At 52.1% G+C, this 21,472-nt stretch overlaps 1 protein-coding gene across 1 annotated transcript; it reads right to left on the bottom strand.

Moving 5' to 3' along the window:
• Nucleotides 1–6,085: 6,085 nt before the first annotated feature.
• Capn10 (calpain 10) lies at nt 6,086–20,204 on the bottom strand. Its single transcript, XM_059278294.1, has 12 exons — nt 19,571–20,204; nt 16,142–16,273; nt 14,381–14,577; nt 13,417–13,634; nt 11,292–11,433; nt 10,448–10,614; nt 9,961–10,223; nt 9,007–9,209; nt 8,601–8,865; nt 7,041–7,240; nt 6,797–6,842; nt 6,086–6,516 (listed from the first exon to the last, which is right to left on the bottom strand). The coding sequence occupies exons 1-12, from the start codon at nt 19,709–19,711 to the stop codon at nt 6,487–6,489; spliced, it is 2,004 nt and encodes a 667-aa protein (XP_059134277.1). The 5' UTR covers nt 19,712–20,204; the 3' UTR covers nt 6,086–6,486.
• Nucleotides 20,205–21,472: the final 1,268 nt, after the last annotated feature.

Genomic DNA, 21,472 nt, shown 5'->3' with positions numbered 1-21,472 from the left:
TCCCCAAACAACACATTTAGAAACATCCAAAGCACAGTGATAACCGAAAGAGCATTGAAAATACTTTGAGGGCTGGAGAGATGGCTCAGAAGTTAAGAGCACCGAACTGTCCCGAGTTCAATTCCCAGTAACCACATGGTGGCTCACAACCATCTGTAACGAGATCTAGTGCCCTCTTCTGGACTGCAGGCAGAACAGAGTATACAAAGTAAACAAATCTTTAAAAAAGACCCCGGGAAAGGAACAAATAACCCAAACAAGTAGAAGAAAGGAATGGGAATTTAATGTGTTAGAACAAAAACAGGACAAAAAATTTGTTGAGACAGTTTCTTGGTGTAGCTCTGGCTATCTGCTCTATAGACCAGGCTGGCCTCAAATGCATAGAAATCCACCTTCCTCTGCCTCTCAAATTCTGGCATTAAATGTGTGTGCCACCATCACTCAGCTTAGAATATATATATATATTATATATATATATTAAAGTCAGTACATCTGCCAATGGAATTCATCACTGGAAAAATATGAATAGGAAAAAATGAAATGTATTTAATCTTCTCAATAAACGCAGAAAATATATCTGACAAAATTCCCTACTCCCGATAGATAGAACCCTTAGCACTCTAGGACTGGAAGAACCAACAGGAAACCTCACACGAGACAAGGGGGGACTAAAATTTTCCTCTGTACTCAGAAACAGAGCAGCGCTGGCCCCTGCTGTCAGATTGGCACTGGGGGCTCCAGCCAGAGAGCACACGGGCGGGAGGGAGGCTGGAAAGAATAACCATATTGTCACCAGGGTTGAAATGTGCATGCGGAAGCTGTAAGTACTTACCGGGGGAAAAAAGCAGAGACTGAAAACTAATACGTGAATTAGAAAATTACAGTGCTCTCTATTAACAGGTCAAAACAATGTTTCTCTATATAGTAATAAACAATTAGAAGCTAAAACTACAATACTACTTGTGGACACTGAAACATTAAGGGATAAGTGTGAAGCCTGTGTTCTCAAAGCTATAAAATATTGCTGAGAGAAATTAAGACAACCCTAGATAGACACGAGAGGAAGATACTGCTTCTCCTTAGGGTGACCTAGGGATGGATGGTCCTAGTGCTGGGGCAGACAACACATCACACTGGTTTCCTGACCGCACTGGATCATGGCCTCTTTTGACTCTATGGCTCCCACTCAACCCAGGCACCACCCACATGGCTACACAGCCTTCTAGAGGTCCACAAGACTTCAGCCAGAGAGAACTCACACAGCCCTGTGGGCAACTCCCTATTGCCCATGTGGTTAAGATTCGTCCTTAAGTCCCATAAGGCCTTTGTCTGACTCTCCAGCCTGATCTGAGTGCTGTTCTCCCATATCCTCTCTCCACATTCAGGCCCATCCCTGAGGGTGTCTAGCCCACGCTCTGCCCCCAACGAATCCACTGCCACACTGTATGTTCATCTGTCATCTCATTTTCTAGATGCCAAGGATACCTGTGTGTAGATAGTCCTCCCTAAAGGATCATGGGCTCCAAGGTGGGGGTGCTGGACATCTCAGCCACATCTAAGACACTGGGATGGGCAGTGTGCTTGTCATCCAACATATACATTCTGGTGTCTTCAGGATGAAGTGAGGTTGGGAGACAAAGATGTGGTGTGAAGTGAGTGGCCCTCTTGCTCAGCATCCTTGCTGGGCCTGGAGGATGAGGGACAAGCACAGATCAATTAGGATGCAGTTATAGGTTCAAATACCACAGTGTCCTAACATGACACCTACCCAGGCCCTGGGCACCCACAGAGCACAAACACTGGTCCCTGGCCCAGCAGCCCCCAAAGCTAGGCACACTTTCCTGGTAGGTGGACTTCTGTCCAGCTGCAAAGGAGCAAGTATCCTAGGAGCCTAGCCTGAGCCCTGGTCTGGGTGGCAGGGGGGACTGCACACACCCTTGACTGAACCTCACACCCGTGTCCCGAGATGCAGGGCCAACAGGCCATGTGTCCCCAGCCCAGACCTGAGACATCACTGTCTATGTGGGTGCTCTCAGAGGACAAAGGAAAGGCCAGGGGAGTTCAGCACCAAGTTGGTGACTCAAAGCTGCAGGTGTGGTTTAAGCACCATGGGGTATATGTAGAAAGTGATCTCTGCCAGCAAGGCCAGTCAGCTTGCCCTACCAAAGCAGGGAAAAAAACCCTCTGCCAGAGCAGCTCCACCCAGAGCTTTGCGGTGGGTCCAGAGGCTGCAGTGTGTTTCCAAGAACAAAATGATTCTTCCATTCATTTCATAGGGAGGCAAATCTGCCTTAAATCTGGCTAATATCAGGATAAAAAAAGACAGGAAAAACCAAGAGAGGCATACACTTTGTAGATTAGTAAGGCATGTTTATGAATGGGAAGGGGTGAGGGGGAAGAAAAGAAGAGAAGCTAGGGAAAGGAAGGAAGGGAGAAAGGAGAGGGGACTCACCAGAGTACAGTGACAGAGCATGGCATCTGCTGCCTGGCCTATAATGATGTCCAAGGCTCTGACCAGTCCACCCCAACCCACTGAGCCTCCTAATCCATGCTGCCCCTCCATGATCACCTGCCCTCAGGACCAGGACTCCATACTCACCCTAGAGGCTCTGGGCCCTCAAGGTTGACTGAGCCCGGGAGAAAGGAGGGGTGAGAAAGGACGGAGAGGGACCGCCAGGACTGAGCAGCACACAACCTCAGGAGGCGTTTCCCCACTGCTCTGGAGCAGGAAGTACCAGGAAGGAGCTGGGCTGGTAGAATGGCCAAAGTCTCCTAAGGAGACTTGTCATACAAACACACCCAAACCGCCCTTCTGGATCTGCCAGGTCCACCCTCATCCCTTCCTGCCACCGAAGGTATAGTCTGCATGGCAGGCACCGTGTGGCCCTGGACACCATGGAAGACAAGCTCTGCTGAGATGCCTCAGCTCTCCCCGGAAACCTGTTGCTCCCACCAGGGTTGCTTGACATACCAAATGGCTTATAAACAACAGAAATGTATCTAACACTCCTGGAGGTTGCCAGTCCAAAAGTAAGGTCTTGGAGACCCAGTGGTTGGTTCATGGCTGGTCATCTTGCTGCAGCCTCATATGGTGGAGAGGTAAGGAGGTTCTCTAAGGTCCCTTTTATAATGAGGACGCTGCATCAGATACTTTTCTTATTGCTGTATAAAATACCCGATTTAGAACAACCAAAGGAAGGGTGGGTTTATTTTGGTTCACGGTGGGAAGGAATGACAATGGGAGTGTATGGCAATGCAGCAGCGAGCTGGTCACACTGCATCTGTAGTCGGAAGCAGATTCTGATAGTCCGCTTTTTTTCATGGGCCCCCAGCTGACGGGATGATGCTCCTATATTCACGCCGGGTCTGCTCACATCAGTTAATCTTCTGAAAACAGACAAGCTCATGGTGTTCCTGGGGGAGTCTAAATCCTGCCAGATTGACAACCAAGACCGTGCCAAGCCCTCAGGCCTGCTCCCACCCTGGTTAAGGTAGTCCTGCAGGCCAGGCAACTGTGGGAACTACCACTACAGAGCTTGGCATACTCAGGGTGATGGGATCCTGACCTAACCATCACAAACACTACAACCCCTCACGCAGTCTCTACCTGTGTCCAAATCACCTTCCCAAGGTGCCAACTAAGGGAGGACAGACTTTCAGATCCCGTTGGTGCCCCCACAGCCTTGGAGTGCCACTCCCCACCTGGCCTTTGCCCCCTCCTGAGTCCACAGTGGCCTATGTTCACCCTTCTAAACCAGGGCTGTCCTGAGAAGTAACAGCCTAGTGGCTGTTCCTCTAGTCCCTGCCTGAGCTAGACACCTGGAACTCCTCAGAACATGGCAGGCAGGCAGTAATCTAGCTGAAATGACCCCATGATCCTGAAGAGTGGGCCACAGCTTAAGTGCGCCTCCTGGAGGTCATTAGGGTTAAACTCACTGAGGAGCATCAGCCATCAGCCTGGTACTACGGCAGTCCCAAAAGGCCTCCAAGAGCCATGGCAAACCGGCTGGTTGTGACACTGGTGAGAGGCACAGTAACCATGGACTCTGGGCAAAGGGGTGGGGATCCAGATGCCTCCAACCCCTAGGCAGGTATCTGACATCTCTAGCAGCTGGGAAAAGCCCACTGGGTAGAGGCTTGGCTATGCTACTTGGGGCAGCTTGAGGGGACAGGCACTCCAGGGGCCTTTCCTGTCAGCTGTCAGGTAGACGGCTATCCCTCAAGCGTCCTTCTAAGATGTCCCTGAGGTTAATTCCAAAATTGACCCGGGGGGGGGGTAGACAGCAAATAATAAACGTGCTGGCTCAGGGAGCAGTTGGGGGAAACCCCTGGGAAGGGCTGCTGTGTGCAGCAGATCTTTAGGGTCCACCTTACCTTGGAGGCAGCCTTGCCCAGGTGACAGAACTGCCCAGGCATTTCAGCCCCACAGGGAACATGCAGTCAGGCCTCCATCCTTCTAAAGACCCTATTCCAGGCAGGGGCTGCCCAAGTGTCCTAGGGAGAGTACTGTTTCTAACCAAACAAGTTTCCCCAAATCCTGTTCTGCTGTGTACTTCTAGAAAAAGGGTTCCAGTCTGAAAAAGCTGACAATCCAGGCTGTGGAACTAGAGTACCCGCTACCCTCGGAGAACAAGGACTTGTCCCAGGTAATGGGAGACAGCAGGCCCTGACCAGAGTGACTGTCCTGTCTGATCCAATTGCTGTTTGCTGCTGCTGAATAAGGTGTACATGGGAAGGGGGTGTGATGGTTGACTCAGCACACTGTCTAGGTCCCTGGGAAGACAGGCAGGCGGCTGCTGCCCAGCTTTATTAAAGCCCTCAAGCGTTCTTTTCTTTCTTTTTAAGATTACTTATTTATTTAGAAGAGGGCACCAGATCTCATTACAGATGGTTGTGAACCACCACGTGGTTGCTGGTAATTGAACTCAGGACCTCTGGAAGAACAGCCAGTGCTCTTAACCTCTGAGCCATCTCTCCAGCCCCATCAAGTGTTATTTTCAAAGGAAAGACCAGGTCACATCCTGCCAAGCCCTCAGGCCTACTCCCCCCCTAGTTAAGCTAGTCCTGCAGGCCAGGTGACAGTGGAAACTACCATTATAGGGCTTGGTGAAAACCAAGGGTGGTGGGATCCAATTCCAGAGAAGACAAGTCAGATGATAGCCCTTGTCAGTAAGAGTGGTCAAAAAATAGCTGTCCAAGGAAGCTGTGGTTTATCAACAGGGTGGTGTAGAGGGCCACCAGCCAGACATTTGACCAAGCCAACCAATGAAGTGTCACAGCTCTGGAGAGAAAGGTATCCTGACTTGTTGGGAAGTCAGGCTCTACCTGCAGCCATGAAGGGAGGTATCCTGGATACCTACAGCTGTGAAGAGAAAGGCATCTTGACTTCAGGCTATACCTGAAGCTGGGGTCCAGAAGGGGATGGTCTCCTCAAACAAATGGCAATCCTACTCCTCTCTGAGAGAGCACTGCAACAGCTGAGTTCTGCTCAGCTCCCAAGAAGTTTCCCAGCAGAGGTATCGGTTTCTTCTCGCTCTGGCCCAAGTTATTTCTTCTGCTTCACTCTGCTAAGGAGAAACTCCTGCAGAAATGTAGCAATCTGCTCTGGCTCCAGCAAAAAGTTGTTACTTCTGTTCTGCTCCCGTCACCCAAAACTTTCAGATTTGGGAAGGAGGAATCCAGGAGAGTGGCTGCCTCTGCCAGGGTGGAGGACAGCCGTCAACTGAACAGGCACAGGGCTTATATAGGGGCTCTTGGGGCGGAGTTTTTCCAGGGAGATGTTCAGGGAGGGAACTGGTCAGATTTCGATCCCCTTGAGTTTGGACAAGCTCAGATCGGCTAGATTTTGTGCTCAGGGATTGGTTGGTTTCGTGCTCACTTGGCACATCACTGGGACTGAATATCATACTCCAGGCGGGGATCGCAGCTCAGGAAGGCCAAAGTAAGATGCTGAACTATGCCAAAATCTCCTGTTTTCCATTCCTTACCTCCTCGCCCATGCTGCCCACCCCCTCAGCACCCTCCCACATGTGCGGCTGACTACTAGGATGCTAATCTGGCCTTGGGCTTTGTGGAACAAGACCAATTCATAAATTACTCAGATTTATTTACAAAGTCATATCCTAAAAATATTTCAAGTAATAAATAGTTTTCAACATTTGTCACAATCTGCCTGCCTGGTGTAAGGCTCCCAAAGTCAAGAAGGGTATGAGGATTCTGCAGAGCCTTCCACAATAGGCCTGGCTTCCAGGTCTCCTGGTCTTCACTGAGGAATGAAGATGTCATCTGGGAGTCTAGCCCTACCCTGCAGCACCCATTGGACCCCAAGATGTCCAGGACAAAGCACCCTACTTTCACCTGAGGATCCACAGCCAGCCCTCAGAGCTGCTGAGAAGCCCAGGCTCACGACCGGCTGGAGATGTGCCCAGATGCTGAGCGCAGGGAGCGTGGCTGCTCCTGGCCACAGAAAGCTCCACAGCTGCTCAGTCAGGCTTTCATCACGGCCATGAAGGAGACCTGCGGGGAGAGAAGGAGGGCTTTGGGTCTGCCCTCTGCTCCCCACTGTCCTTCCAAACACCTGAGAATGACACTCAGCCCCAGCTCCCAAACCCGCCACCCCACCCCACCCCCAGGCTCTGTCTTGTGACTCTTTTATGAGGGGTCACAGAACTTTATATCTCAGACAGAGGCCACTTGCAGCAAGGCTCTTGGCAGGAGGGGGATGGAATTAAGACCTCAGACCACCAAGGAGATGTAGGTAGGTGAGCCAAGCTAGGCAAGGGCACCACATACAAACCTCTTGGAGTAGCTGGCCCAGCATCTCCTGGCTGTGAATGGACTGCCTGTGGAAAGAATGTCAGGTCATTCCCTAAACCTCCTTACATACCTCCCACCAGACCCAGGCCCTACTCCGAGGCTTAGCCCAGAGCAAGGAGTCCCAAAGCCCACAGGCCCACCTCCAGAAAGGCAGGAGCTTGGGCATGTGGGCCAAGCAGGAGATGACCCTGACCCCTCCTGGCCTCCAAGGCCTGGAGCCCTACCTGTCTATTCTGGTTGCTATGGTCACCGTGAAAGTACCCTCTGTATCTGGCAGGTAGGTGGAGGGCACAACCCTGTAGGTCCCCACTGACAGGAGGCAGAGGCGGCTCACTTCCTGAGCATAGCGATGTGGTACGCAGCTTAGCAGTGGCTCCTGGAGCAGCAGAGAACATGCATTCTGGTTCTCACCATCTGCAGGAACCTGGGGCAACAGTGGAATCAGCATGGGGAGGCCTACTCAGGATGGCATGGTTTGCTCTCCCTCTGAACAGCACCAGCTAAGGGCATAATGCCCAGGGCCAGCTGGGGTATCTGATGCTCTCAGTCCTTGAGCTATCAAACCCCTTTGCCAAGGACAAAAGCCTTGGAGCCATGCCACTCTTGCCAAAGGCTCTGTCAGAGCTCCAGGTGGCATGACTCAAGACCCCAAGAGTCCAGCTTTTTGGGATGTACTGACACCCCTCAACAGAATCTTCTTAATGAGAAATTCCTGTTCTCTCCTCCCCATGTCACCTGCATTCTAGGTATACATGTTTCTACCCACCACAATGAATCCTGATGCAGCCCAACACACACTCAGCCAATGTGAGGCCCCAAAATAAACAAAGCCTGATGAGATGGGAAGCATCATTATGTCATTATGGAATCTGTAGCCTATGACCCTTGACCCAGAGCACAGTTTTTTCCTCTTCTCCCATTTCTTCAACTAAAATTTTGCTCAGTGTGTTCCCTGGCCTGTTGTTGGCTAAGAGGTAGAACAGTGAATAAAGAAGCAACCCTGGGGAAGTTTGAGGCTCACTGAGCCTTCCCCAGCCTCAACAGCTGGTAGAGACACTGGTTTTGTAAGCAGAGCTCCTGGGCTTACAGAGTCCCCATGTTGAGGCCCTTTGGTGTGGCCTCTCGTCCATTACCTATGGCTACCCTGGGCTGACTGTCTCAAGTTCCTGAAGCATGTGTCCAGAAGTCCTGAGGCACCTCAACCATGCTGGAACCTATCCGTAACCATCTGGGCTTGGTGACTGGCTGTAGCACCTGACCACCAGGCTACAGGTAGCAGCCAAGTACAGGTCTCTCTCCCTTGTTGTTCTTCTGGACTCTGAGCTTTCTGGCAGAAGCCCAGACTTCTGTCCTGACCTACCTGACCCTGCTATATAGAAGAGCTCTTGCCAGTCCCACCTGGAACACTGAGTGACACAGGGAAGGACAGGCCATGGGACCCGGTACTGCCATGGCTGTGTGATCACTGTCTGTGGTATGAGTGAGTGAGGCCTCGCTACAGTAACTGCCTTGGACCACATCCACTCAAGGTGAGGCTGGGCTCTGCCTCAGAACTCCTGAAGAAGCCCCAGAGCCCAGGGTCAGAGACAGGAGGCATGCACTGGATAGAATGACTGAGACGCTGGTGTTCAGAGCCGTGAGCTGCCCCATGTAACCCCAGAGAACAGAGACTTGGCGAAATGTGCAAGTGAGTCTTTGAGGCCAGCCAGCTGGACCAACAGGCCCAAATGACAGACTCCAGCCTCCGTGTCACAGCAGCTGACCTCTCCTCGAACCCAGCTCACCTGAAAGATATGGAAACCAATGGGGTGGAGCTGGCTGTCACCCAGTCGGCAGTGTTGGTGCAGGGTGATGCGGATGTAGCGGGGACCAGCACCCTCAGGAACAGAGAAGGGGAGGCAGGGGTTGCAGGGGTAAGAGGCAAAGTTCCTGCTGCCCCCGGCTGTCTGGCCAGCCTTCCAGCAGCCCCGCAGCTGCACGGTCTCCCACTCGCCTGCAGGCAGGGCTGTTCCAGGTGACTTTGTACCCTTGGTGGCTGGCCTGACGGCGCTGTCAGAAGGACAAGTACAGAAGGCACTGGCAGCCTGGTCCAGAGGAACCTGCCCGAGTCCGACCCTCACAGAGTGCACCCCTGCTCCTCCCCTGGCCTCAGCCCAGTTGAAGGGAAGTCAGCTAGCACTGGCTCCTCACCTGAGGGAGATCTTCCCTGTGGAGAAGACCCGGAGTAAGAACTGCCCTGGCACATCCTTCAAGAAGGTGCTAGGGACGGCCAGGTAGTAGCCCGGGGAGAGGTCACAGCGCAAGTGGACCTCACGGTCATAGGCATGGCATGCAGTACCAGCCACAGGTGGTGAAGACAGGACTCTGGGCAGGCTGACCTTCCGCTTCTCTACCTGCAGGAGGGACGCAGGAGGCTCTGAGGAGAGTCACACGAGCAGGCTGGGCCTCTGCCTCCCTGCTCTTCAACAGCTCAGGCAAAGCTCCCGGGAGACAGCCACAGCATCCATCCTTTCAGCCAGGGGGAGGTGCCAAAGACTCAGGGCTTCCCGCGAAGGTGCGTAACAGACAAATCTAGAACTATGTACAAAAAGCCCATGACCAGTGCAGCCTGGGGAATGCTGGAGAAGGCACTTTCCAGCAACTTTATTACAAAAGGACCATGAGGTAGGCCACACTCACAAAGGAAGAATGAGTTGTCACATTCTATATCAAGATACATAAGATTAAAATGTAGCCACTGAGTAAGCAAGTAGGGCTCCTCAGTGACCTGTTCTAGGAAACAGATACTAGTTCATAAAACTGACCAGATGTCTGAGACTGACAATAAAATAACCCTACACACTTAGAGGTTGTAAGGGAGGGGCCAGAGGAAGGCAGCTAGGTGGAGTACACAAGGCAAGCAGCAGCCCTAGTATAATGGGCCACTTCCCTTGGGGGAGATGGGAACTGTAGAGATCAGGCTAGCCTTCACCTCTGGGGTGGGATGGGCGGGCTTTGAATGGGCTGCATCTGCTGGTACATCAGGTACTTGTGGCCAGAGGACATGGGAAAAGGAATCAACGGCCAAAGGATGAGTGCTCCTGGGACCCAGGCCTCCAATACATCTGCCTACCTTTCCACCATGGGGCCAGCAGATGGAGTTACCTTCCAGATGTGCAGGCCCACAGCCTGGTAGTCCTTGCCTGGGAGATTCACCGTTGCAGGACTGGCACCCACCAGTGCCCGGGTCTGGCCCACTAAGCACCTCCGGGGTCTCTGAAGGACAGCCACACACACCTCACTGGGTTCCAAGAGCCGTAACCAGAACTTGGGGTTGCAGGGAAAGCAACTGTTGTTCCGGCAGCCTCCAGCTGACTGCCCTATGACCCAGGCGCCAGGCAGTGCCCGTGTGTGACACAGCACCTTCTCTAGTGGGAGAGCACGTGAGTCAGCTTGGAGAGGATCTTGATGGCTCTGCCTTACCCACAAGTGGCAGTCAGCCCACCCTCCGAGAATCCCAGAATCCCACCCATTCCCCTTCTCAGGTCCTCAGTCAATCAGGCAGCAAGGGCTGTACCCAGTCACTGGTGTGCCAGCACCTGTGAAGGCTCCTGATTCACAGAGGAGCGTCCACTCCCGCTGGTGGTCCTACCTGTGTAGAGACTCTGTAGGTGGCCAGCTGCTGTGACTGGGTAGCCAATGGTGACCTCGTCAAATTCCCTGAGGAACTCCTCTTCCTCCACCCAGAACTCGCCTTCCTGGAGTAGTGCCAGCAGCTCAGACTCCTCAGCTGGCTCTACCTGGTTCCACCCTTCACCCCTGCAGGAAATCTCATTTCAGTACAAGTTCACAGTGGGCCGTCAAGAGGCAAACGGGGGCGGAGAGCCCCAAGTTGCTGCCAGACGCTGGATGGCCAGCTGCACAGCACACTCCCTTGCTACGTGACTATAGAAGGGGCCTACTGTGATCTGGCTGCCCATCAGAACCCCTCCTTCCCAGGGGTCCCCATGCCTAAGAACTTGCCTTCTGAAGGTCATCACACCAGAGCCGGGACCCTCTGGTCTCTGAAGGAGCTGCTCTACTTAGTGGCAGCACCAGACCCAGGCTGGGTGCAGAGGGTAGTTGGGGTCCAAGAGCCTCAGAGCCCCCAGGCCTCAAGGGGATCCTGGCTTCGTCAGGTCTTAAGACTGAGCTGAGGACTTTAGCTGCAGGCCACCATCACACCCCTACTTATCCAAAGGCCTGGCCAGGCATTTACTATCCTATGAGTACCCAAGATAAAGCCCCATTTAAAAAAAAAAAAACAACTTGTATGATCCAGGTCTTCTAAGACCTAGACGAAGCAAGAAGGTATGCAAACAGGTGCTGAGTGAGCTCTGCCACAGAACAGCAAGCACTATCCTGGCAGCTGGACACAAGGCCAGGCCAGATGGCATCATGGCATGCCCTCAGGGTATCAACCCTTCCTCCCACATGCAGCCCCTCATGGTACTTACCCCTCTCTCCAGAGGCCCTGCCAACAACGTCGGCCCCAAGGGTTGTGAATCCGCAGCAGGAGGATGCCCCGGCCAGTCTGACTCCACAGCTCCCGAAGATCTGAGATGATGAAGGCATGGAACTCCCCGAGCTCCCGGGCACCTGTGGGAACAGCTCAGTGTTGTGCAGGACCAGCATCACCAGTCCCCAAACCGGATAGGACATGTTCCTGCTTTCTTGCCTGTAGACGATGCCCCGGGGCTCCACAGAGTTAAGGAGCTCTGTTCCTAACCCTAGGCCAGCTACTTGCAGTGTTCACCGGCGTTCTGTGCCAAGAAAGCCCACAGCTGGGCCCTGGCTCACTGCCACCAAGGACTGGTGCTGCATGTAATATCCCTTCCTCTGGGCCTCATTTACACCATGTGTGTCAGTGCAGGGCCAGCTATCAGGTATGAAACCACTATTACTGTCACCGACATACCCCAAACCACCAATAGCTAAAAGGCCCTCCCCTAGGCAAAGCCAGATGGAGGAGGAACATCTGAACCAGAAGCCAAGGTTGAGGACTCGAGGTCAAGAGGAATTCTACCTGCCAGAGACCACAGGACAAAGGGCCCTTACAGGAAAGAGAAGAAGTGCTATTTCAGGGAGGGTGGAAGCCAGAAAAAGGCAGGAGCGCCCGTGTGAGCACAGTTCTATTCCCAAAGGCTCTGCCGGCAGCTACCGTTCTCGGTGTCCCTCTCAACCCCAGCCCTTGAGGCTTCAGTAGCCCCTGCAGCTCTGTCAGGAGGAGGGTTCTCCAAAACTAGGAGTGTCAAGAGCCAGCCCTCCTACACTCTGGGGCTACCCAACATCAACAGTTCTAAGAAGCTGATGGTTAAGGAGGGAGGTTTAGTGGAGCCAGCATGAGCAGCAGTGAACACACACTCTCCTCTTCCCCTCAACCCTAGGACCTGCCTGAGGGGATCCCAGACCAGAGCTTTGCCAACTCTCAGTGCTGGACTGGCTGGTGTGATTACCAACAAGTCTTGGGTTATTTTGATAGTCACATTTTATTATTTACGTGTGTGTTCACATGTGTGTATGTGGGTGTGTGTGTGCATGTACATATGTGCGTCAGGCCAAAAGACAGTTCTGGTGTTATTCCTCAGGAGCAACATGCCTTATTTTTGAGACAGGGTCTCTCACCGGGACCTGGTGCTCAATGACTCAACTAGGCTGGCGGGCCAGCAAGCCCCAGGCATCCTCCTGTCTCCACCTCCTCAGAGCTGGAATTACAAGTCCAAATCCCCATGCCTAGCCTTTTACCTGGGTGCTGAGCATCCGACGCAGGTCCTCAGGCTGTGCAGCAATGACCTTACTGAGTGAGCTGCCTCCCTAGCGCCTGATGCTCCTATCTTTGAACCAAAGTTATATTACAGAAAAAACTCTGAAATGTGAATAGAAAACTAGAAAGGTGTTCACTGCAGTGTTGTTATTAGAAAGATCTAGTCAGGCATGTAATATTGCCGGTGGTCTCAACACTCACGGGCCAGAGGCAACACTACCACCTGAGTTCAAGAAAGCCTGAAAACCCCAAAACAAAACAGCAACAACAATGAGAAAAACGAGAAAGATCTCAACTATCCAACATTCCTGGAAGGATCAAGCAAACCACAGCAGGTCCAGCAATGGAGGAAGGCACTCTGAAGTTTACATAATAACACAGAAAATGGTATACAACAAAAACAGAAAAGGCTGTAGACACAGGGGAAAACTCAAAAAGCTCTCTAAAAAGTTCTAAGTGGCTTAGAGAGTTTTATTTGGGTGAGCTTTTCTTTCTTCTTATTTTTGTACACAAACTTTCCTTCATGAACCTTACTGTGTCAGTAAGATAGAAAATGGCTTTGGACTTTGGTTGGCCACCAGCTGGGCAGGGATGACGGCGTGGTCAGCTTAGACACTCTTTCTGCTACTGCTTCTAAGCTGTCTGTGAACAACAGGGGACACGATGTAGGTTCTGCCTTGCTCTAGGTGAAAGGAGTGGTCTAGGAGAACAGGATCACCTCTCTGGAGGAGGGATAACAGAACCACACAAACCCAAGACAGCCCTCTCAGGGACAGACTTCCTTTCCTATAACAAGCTAATGGTAGAGGGGGCTGTACCTGCTCTGGGGCTGAGCACAGAGCAGCTGATCACACACTGGTCCTTCAGGCGGAGCAGCTGCCGACAAGTCCTTTGCTCCCCGCCACTGGGTCTGTCCTGCTGGCCACTGGCTCCCACTATGTCTTTCAGGCTCCACCTTTCTGCCAGGCTTCCAGTGAGATCCACCAAGGCATCTGCCACCTGCCCTGCCCACAGGTGCTCATAGGATCCATGGACCCTGGGGAACCACAAGCACAGGAGATATAAGCCTTGCTACTGCAGCTTCCTGCCTCTCCTGGCCCACAATCCATCACACCCCAAAGCACCGTCTAAGCCACCCTTCCACTGCACCTGGACTGCTCCTCTGCTTCACATCACATCTTCAATCATCTGTACATGTCAAAATCTGCTACAGCCCTGCTGTTCTCTGCCCAGGCTCAGACCCATTCTCCTCTAGTGTGGGCAGCGAGGACAGGACAAAGGGGCACAGAGGCTCCATCTCTGAAGCTCAAACCCCACTGCCCCAAGTACTGATATTCTGCTAGCCTTCTGAGTCCCTGTGCTCGGACACCTGCCCATTAGCCAGCCTCCTTCAGCAAGATGCCCAACACCATATGGGAGGGACAACTGTTCCCTAGGGACTGTCGCAGTGAGAGCAGGACTGTGGTAAGCAAGTGCTACTCATGGCTCCCCTGAAAAACCACAACAAACCACTTGTCTTGACTGAATGTTCAGAAACATACATGGGGGCATCTTCGTGCTGAGACTGAGGAATGAGGAGGACCTCTCAGTAGAGTGCTGGGAAATAGGGGAAGGGAAAGGGAGGCAGGAGGGCAAACCACAGTCCTAAACGCAGAGTGTCCACACCAGGACCCACAGGACTGGCTGTCAGACCCTGAGGACTGCACAGGGCTCTGCATCCCAGGGCAAAGATGGGCCTCTGGGGACAGGCTGGGTCTGAAGCCACCTCTGTACCATACGTACTTAGCATAGGCCTTTTCCAGTAAGGGAAGCCAGAACACATCCTCTCTCTGGCACCGGGAGAAGCAGAGTCTCCCAGCAAGGCAAGGCAGGCGGTCATCTATGGTCACCTCCTCCCAGTGTCCAAACTGCCAAATTCGACAGGTGAAGAAACCTTGGTACTTCTGGTCAGACCAGCTTGGCTGTCCTGGAGGGAAGACCTAACATGCACAAGGAGAGGCCAAACAGACAGCATGATATCAGCATTAGTGAGCTCCTCAGTGTCCCAACAGTGTGGCCTCACAGAAGCCCTGCAGATACCCGAGGGACCACCATCACCTCTGCTCCTCAGTGTCCCAACAGTGTGGCCTCACAGAAGCCCTGCAGATACCTGAGGGGTCACCTGAGGGACCACCATCACACTGTGCTCCTCAGCGTCCCAACAGTGTGGCCTCACAGAAGCCCTGCAGATACCTGAGGGGTCACCTGAGGGACCACCATCACATTGTGCTCCTCAGTGTCCCAACAGTGTGGCCTCACAGAAACCCTGCAGATACCTGAGGGGTCACCTGAGGGACCACCATCACATTGTGCTCCTCAGTGTCCCAACAGTGTGGCCTCACAGAAGCCCTCTATGAGCACCTGCTAAGAGTACAGGGCTCTACTCTGTTGGATGCCAGATCTATATGGCCAAGTCAACAAACTCAATCGGTTAACACAAAACCCAGATTTTCACATAAATAACTCATGTCCCAAAGCTTACAGCCAACCACGTTTACTGCACCAAATGAGCATGTGACCTGAATCCAAAGCTTTGGCAGGCAGGAGTAACTCAATTCTTTCTTTTTTTTTTTTTTTTTATTTTTTTTTGTTTTTCGAGACAGGGTTTCTCTGTGTAGCCCTGGCTGGCCTGGAACTTGCTCTGTAGACCAGGTTAGCTTCAAACTCAAAAGATCCACCTGTCTGCCTCCTGGGTGCTGAGATTAAAGCATGCACCACCACACCCCATTTCTGTAACCCAATTCTCAACAGACCTGGCTGTAACACAGGCCTAGCAGCCCTTCCTGCTTCTCAAGGCCAAGTGCCCCAAACTGGCCAGTCACTGGCCCAACTAGGTCCACGGCTCGCTTCTGTTAGCAGGCAAAAGCAGGTTCTGCACCTAGGGAGACTTAGCGTGGGGCTGGCTTCAACACTCAGGAAGCGAGGAACTATGACGGCGTCAGCATCCTTCTATAGAAAAGTTAGATGTCAACAAGGCTGTAAGGAGAGGTGACAACAGCGATGGGCTGAGCCAGGGCCCAGGACACCGAGAGGCCATATATGGGTCACCCCTCAATGCTGTTGCCTTAACTGAAAACCCTGAGCTAAAAGCCAACCTAAAATAAGCAGCACTGGGAGGAAGGAAACCCACAAGGCCTTTCTATGGAGTCTCTCTGTATCAGAAGACAGTTCCAATGATGTTTTCCCTATTGGTATTTAAAACCTACATATGAAAAAAGAAAGAAATCAACCCAGTAAAGAAAATAAATTCCTAACCAGAGACACAAGATGCCTCTGCTGACCCTGTTCTACTTGCTAGCTTGGCCTGTTTTTGTGTCCTAATGTGTAGGTGGCTCTGGTCTGGTGGACAGGACACACTTGGGTCACTGTCTTGGTGCCCTGACCTTTTCCCAGCACCCATGCCGCGCAGCCACAGAAGTGCTGCAGCAGGCCCTGCTTTTGGAGTAACTCCGTGTTCTGTGCAGGTAGAAGGAATTGAGTGGAGAAGCCCAAGGCGGCTTGTACCTGGTCCAGGAGGTGTTGACTCTTCTGCAGGGCAGCGCAGGCACACAGGAACCAGCAATCCCCCAGCAGCCCTTGCTTCACCTGTCCTTCCCATGGGTTATCTGCAAACAGCTGAGGTGTGGCACAAATTTCCTGAAATCAAGTTGTCCAGAGTTATCTCACGCCTGTGGTTACTCTTTAAGCTAAGAACACATGAATCCAGGGCAGACTATGGAGGCATTTTCTGATTATCTGAGCTTCTGGCCCAAAATGGAAGAGAAAGCTACTTCTCCGTCACCTCTACCCTTCAGCATCTCCTTGGCTACAGTTCTTCCATGGAACATCGCTACACACTTTCCTCACTGGCAAGCCCTCAATTCTAGATGACCCTTTTTGAAACAGCTAAGTTTAGAAATCAGCTCTACTTTATAAATTCATGGTGACAAATATCAAATGGGTCCTTGCACTGCTACAGCGTCTACTGTCCCTCTCCACGTTTCAATTTCCCACATCCTCAGACAACCTCATGCCTTTCCCTTTATCTCTCTTCTCAAAACATTCCTATCCCCTTTGCCTGCACACCTGAGCCACCAACCTGTCCTCCCGCTGCAGAGAATCCACTGGGCATGCACCTTCTGCCACCCTGGAGCGGGACTCATCCTGTTATACCCTCTCCTTTCCACATGTTCAGACATCCCACTCCTGGGGCAGACCACCCCAGCATGCTAGCAGGACAGAGCTCTCCCATTTTCAGTGTCTGGCAGCACTGTACCCCCTTCCTAGGCTCCCTTCAATGACAGCTTCTCAGAGAAACTGCCAAGCCTATTGCCCCTTCCCATCACTCTCATCAAAGTCTGCTCCTCGGTCAGCCATGCCCCTCCCCCCAAATGCCTCAATTTCACCTTCGCGACATGAACTATACTGGGCATGCCTTGTCACTGAGTAACTTTCAGAGCTGCTGACTGTCCTCTAACCCTCAAGGACAAGGAAGCTCCCATCAGCTTCCATGGTCGCCACTGCTCCTCTGGTACTCTCCCTCCCTGCTGCATCTCGCCTGCTGCTGACTACCTGTTAGGGTGCTCACTTGCACACTTCTGCACTAAGGCTTACGGCTAAGTCTCGAGACCCTTCCTCCACCCCTTCCCTCCAGGTCCCGAGTGGCTGTTCTAAGCTGGACTGAAAACCATCTATCCCATCTATCCCACTTCTCCTGAACTTCTGCCCCATCTACCTGACAACTCTACCTGAACAAGGGAGGCAAACCAGGAGCTGCCGAGGACCACACCATCTATCACTCTGGCCAGGAATCAAGAAGTCATTCTTTTTTTTGTCTATCTACATAAATTATGCCTGTTTCCTTGTGACACAGCCTGAGTATGGAGGTCAGAGGCCAACTTATTGGAGTGTGCTCTCTTTCCATCATGTGGGTCCCAGGGATCAAACTTAGGCCATTAGGCTTGGCAGTAAATGACTATCTGCTGAGCCATTTCAATGGCCCAAGCACTCACTTCTGATTCCTACTTTGGCTTTTACTTAAACAGGCAGTCCTTCCAAAGTATTCTCAAAGCTGTCTACTGCAAAGCCCCCTCCACCCAGCTGCAGGCTAACCCGAACACCAAGATCAACTTCCAGCACTACTAAAGGGCAGCCTGCTTTCCAGTCCTGACAATCATCTCCGTCCCAGGAGTGAGTTTCTTTCCCACTGTTCTTTTTCTGTCCTGTTTACTACTATTGGTACAATTATAAAGAGGCTACCACTCACATGGCTAAAATATAAAATACAAAAAGATATTATCCCTGTGTCCCTTAACTGAAAACCCTTTACAGGTCTCTCATGGCACCTGAAATCCATTTACTAATTTTTATTTTATGTGTATGAGTGTTTCGCTTGAATCTGTGTCTGTGGACCCATGTGCATGTACTGCCTTCAGAGGCCAGAAGGGACTGTTGGATTCCCTGGGACGGGACTTACAAATGGTTGTGAGCCACCATGTAACACACTTTTTTTTTTTTTTTAAAGTAAAAAAGAACAACAAAAACCCCTCAAAACTCTCAGTGTTGCCCAAGAAAATTCAGGATTCTTATCAACACCATTGAGCCAAGCAGCGCAGGCTGCACAGGGCAGGCATCCACCCAGTTGTCATGGATACAGCAGCACTAGATCCATGTGGGGCAGGCTGTTCCCTGGGCAGTCTTGGTTAACAGATAAGCCACATCAAAACCACCAACAAAAGCACTAGGCCTGGGTATCTGTTTCAGCTGCAAGAAGTCCAAAACAACATCTACCACAGCTCTTTGTGGCCATGAGAGGGTAACACTGCTGTGAGGAGAAGATCTGAGTGGACACAGCAAATGACCAAAACTGATGGAGGCTGGAGAGAGGCAAGAAAGTGGGGCTGTGTCTGTTATAATGACCAGACGGTCTACCAGTTCTTATGCGACTCCACCTTCAGCTTCTGGATCAAATAGATTTGCTCCTGCAAGTTCAATTGTTCAATTGAATACATCTGCAATAAACTGACCAGTTGATCCAGAAACTGCTGGTTGGTGACCAGAATTTTCCTGTCTATTTTATAATACGTAGTCCCACCTGCCTGTACCCATTTAAGGGAGTCCTGAGAAGCCAACAGTAGCAGCCCCTTACGTTTTTCCAATTTGCACTGGTTAACCACAAAGATCTCTCTGTTCTGTGCCATCTCTTGGTGTTCACATCCCAACGCCAAGAGCTACTAAAATAAATGTAAGCAACGTACAAAGCCAAGAAAGATATGTCGGGGCTGAAGAGGTGGGTCAGCGGTTAGGAGCACTGGCTGCTCTTCCTAGAGAACCCAAGTTCAATTCCCAGCACCCACATGGCAGCTCACAACTGTCTATAACTGCAGTTCCAGGGGATCTGACACCCTCACACAGACATGAAAGCAGGCAAAACACCAATGCACTTTAAGAAAAAATAAGCCGGGCGGCGGCGATGGACGCCTTTAATTCCAGCACTTGGGAGGCAAAGCCAGCCTGGTCTACAGAGCGAGATCCAGGGCAGGCACCAAAACTACACGGAGAAACCCTGTCTCGAAAAAAATAAATAAATAAAATAAAATAAAAAAATGCACATTGAAGAAGAAAGATTTGTCAAAGTATGCTGAATTTCACCTGACCAAACTTAAGTGGTGGGACCTGGAATTACTGCTTCTAATCTTCAGAGTAGAACACTCTGGGTCGTAGTATACTTTAGTACAAATACTCCAAGACAACATCTAAAAGACAAACCGTCTAGTTGCTTCCAACCTCCTGAACTGGAGGAGCTACCTCATCTCAATCCTCAGGGTTAGCTAGTACCTTTCTGAATGGGCGTGAGGAACTACTGGAGTGGGCGGCGGGTCCTGCTAAGCCCAGAGCCCACGCCTGTGGGAAACTTATCCGCAGCACCCGCCCAGGCGAGAGACCCGGCTGCACCTGGGGCCGTCTCCAAGTGATGTCCTCCCGAAACTGGGCCAGAGGCGTGGACAAGTTGAAAAAGAGCGAGGAGTCCGAGGCGGGGAATGCGGCGTCCCGGAAGAGCTCCCGCGCCGCCGTCTCGGCCCGGACCGCCTGCATCTTCGGCGCCCTGGGCTCCCATCTGCTGCTTGTGGACTCGGTCGCCGCCCGGGAGCGAGTGCGTGACCGTCGTCGCTGCAAACCTGGTCAGCTCAGCCCGCGAGACCTACTGGTGCTGACCCGCCCGGCGCCGCAAGCTCCGTTGTCCCGGTAACCCGTCAGCAGCCAACCAGGCGCTGTTCCCAGGTCATGTGACACAGCTGCCTAATCGCGCACGCGCTTCGGCTCCGGGTCGGGGGGGGGGGGGTGCTGGACGCTCAGGTTCTGCTCTCGCGAGAGGTCGTCGCCTCTGTTTCTTCCCCGCCGGCGCTAACCTGATAAATCGGTATGCTTTATTCTCAGGACGGCACAGCTTAGTCGCGTGAGCTCGACGTCTAGGGGACCACAGGAAGCTCTGGTTTAGGTCGCTCGGCCAACTACCTATCCCAGCATGCAGCGCCGTTCCCAGCATACTTCGCTGATCTCGGTAGCCGCCTGCTTCCCAGCATGCGTTGCTCCTTCCGGTGTCACCGCTACTTTCCTCCCTGTGTTCTGAAAGGTCCCGTGGGGAAGTGGCTCGGGAAGGTCCGTTGTGACCCCTTCGCGGCCGACCCAGTGTCTGTGCCGTGGTGGTTGGGTTGTCCTGGGAAGGCAGAGGTGTCACTGGGGTTGACGCTTACCCGGCTTGGGCTTTCGTCTCAAAACAGTTTGCTATCGGACCCTGTGGATCCTAAAGAGGGCCACGGGATGCGGCTGGAACATTCCTTGAACCCCTAAATGGCCGGACATATGGTTTTGTTGGCTGGATAGTGACTACCTGGATTTGCGGCTCCATTCACGGTGCCGCGGGGAGATGAAGACAGTGACCTTTTTAATCAGCTCGAGAATCCACTCTACTGCAGGGACCGGCCTTTCAGGTCCCTGGAAGGACACAAACCTGCCAGAGGATATCATTCTCTGTTGCTTCTCCAGCTGTGCTTCGCCGAGGGTAGAGGGTTAAGTAAGGGAGAAGCCGCCTTACACCTTCGTGTGACAGCTGCCTGCCACCCGTTAGGGCTGCCCTGATTTTTGCCTCCGCGGGGCCCCTTTAACTCAGCATTGGATAAAGGGTAGTCCGGTTGAAATCCGTTTTGTGCAGTTAGGTAGACAAGTGTCCACTGCTGGAAGAGGAACAGCCTGCTCAAAGAGCTTCTGTCCTTAACCTGACTTTTCAGAGCCTAGACAGTTGCCCCTTCTTCCAGTGAAAGGCTGTGTAGCTCCTGCATTAGCAGCAATTGTTGCTGGGGCGTGACACTGCTACCTTGACTCCACTAGGCCTCAGCACCTATGATTTGAGACAGGACACTCATCTCTTTGCTGAGGTTGTCAAAGGAGTAGCCACATAGTCCAGCACATCTTTGAAATGCTTTTTACTTTGTACTCATAGTGTTAACCCAGGTGATTCTGCCTCTGACCAGCTGAAAGCCACAGCCCAGTTGAAAGGAATCATTAAGGGTCTGGGTTCTGTTTTATCAGGAAGTCTTGAATGATTGCAATAAATTATCCCCAACTGGGAGTCCTGTACAACTGGTTCACCCCAGAAGTCTCTTGTGGTGCAGGGGTTAGGTTAGCTCAGGGGAACAAGCAGCTTCCTGAGGCCACATCCAAGTCCAGGGCTTGGCCATACCCAGAACCTGGAAGGAACAGTATCTTAGGGTTACTGATACTGTGATGAAACACCATGACCAAAGCAACTTGGGGAGGAAAGGGTTTATTTCACCCACAGTTGCATATAAGTTCATC

The sequence above is a fragment of the Peromyscus eremicus genome, chromosome 13, assembly GCF_949786415.1.
Source record: "Peromyscus eremicus chromosome 13, PerEre_H2_v1, whole genome shotgun sequence".
Lineage (NCBI taxonomy): Eukaryota > Metazoa > Chordata > Mammalia > Rodentia > Cricetidae > Peromyscus > Peromyscus eremicus.
Note: the sequence above shows the minus strand (reverse complement) of the source record. Positions and strands in the feature narration are given on the sequence as shown.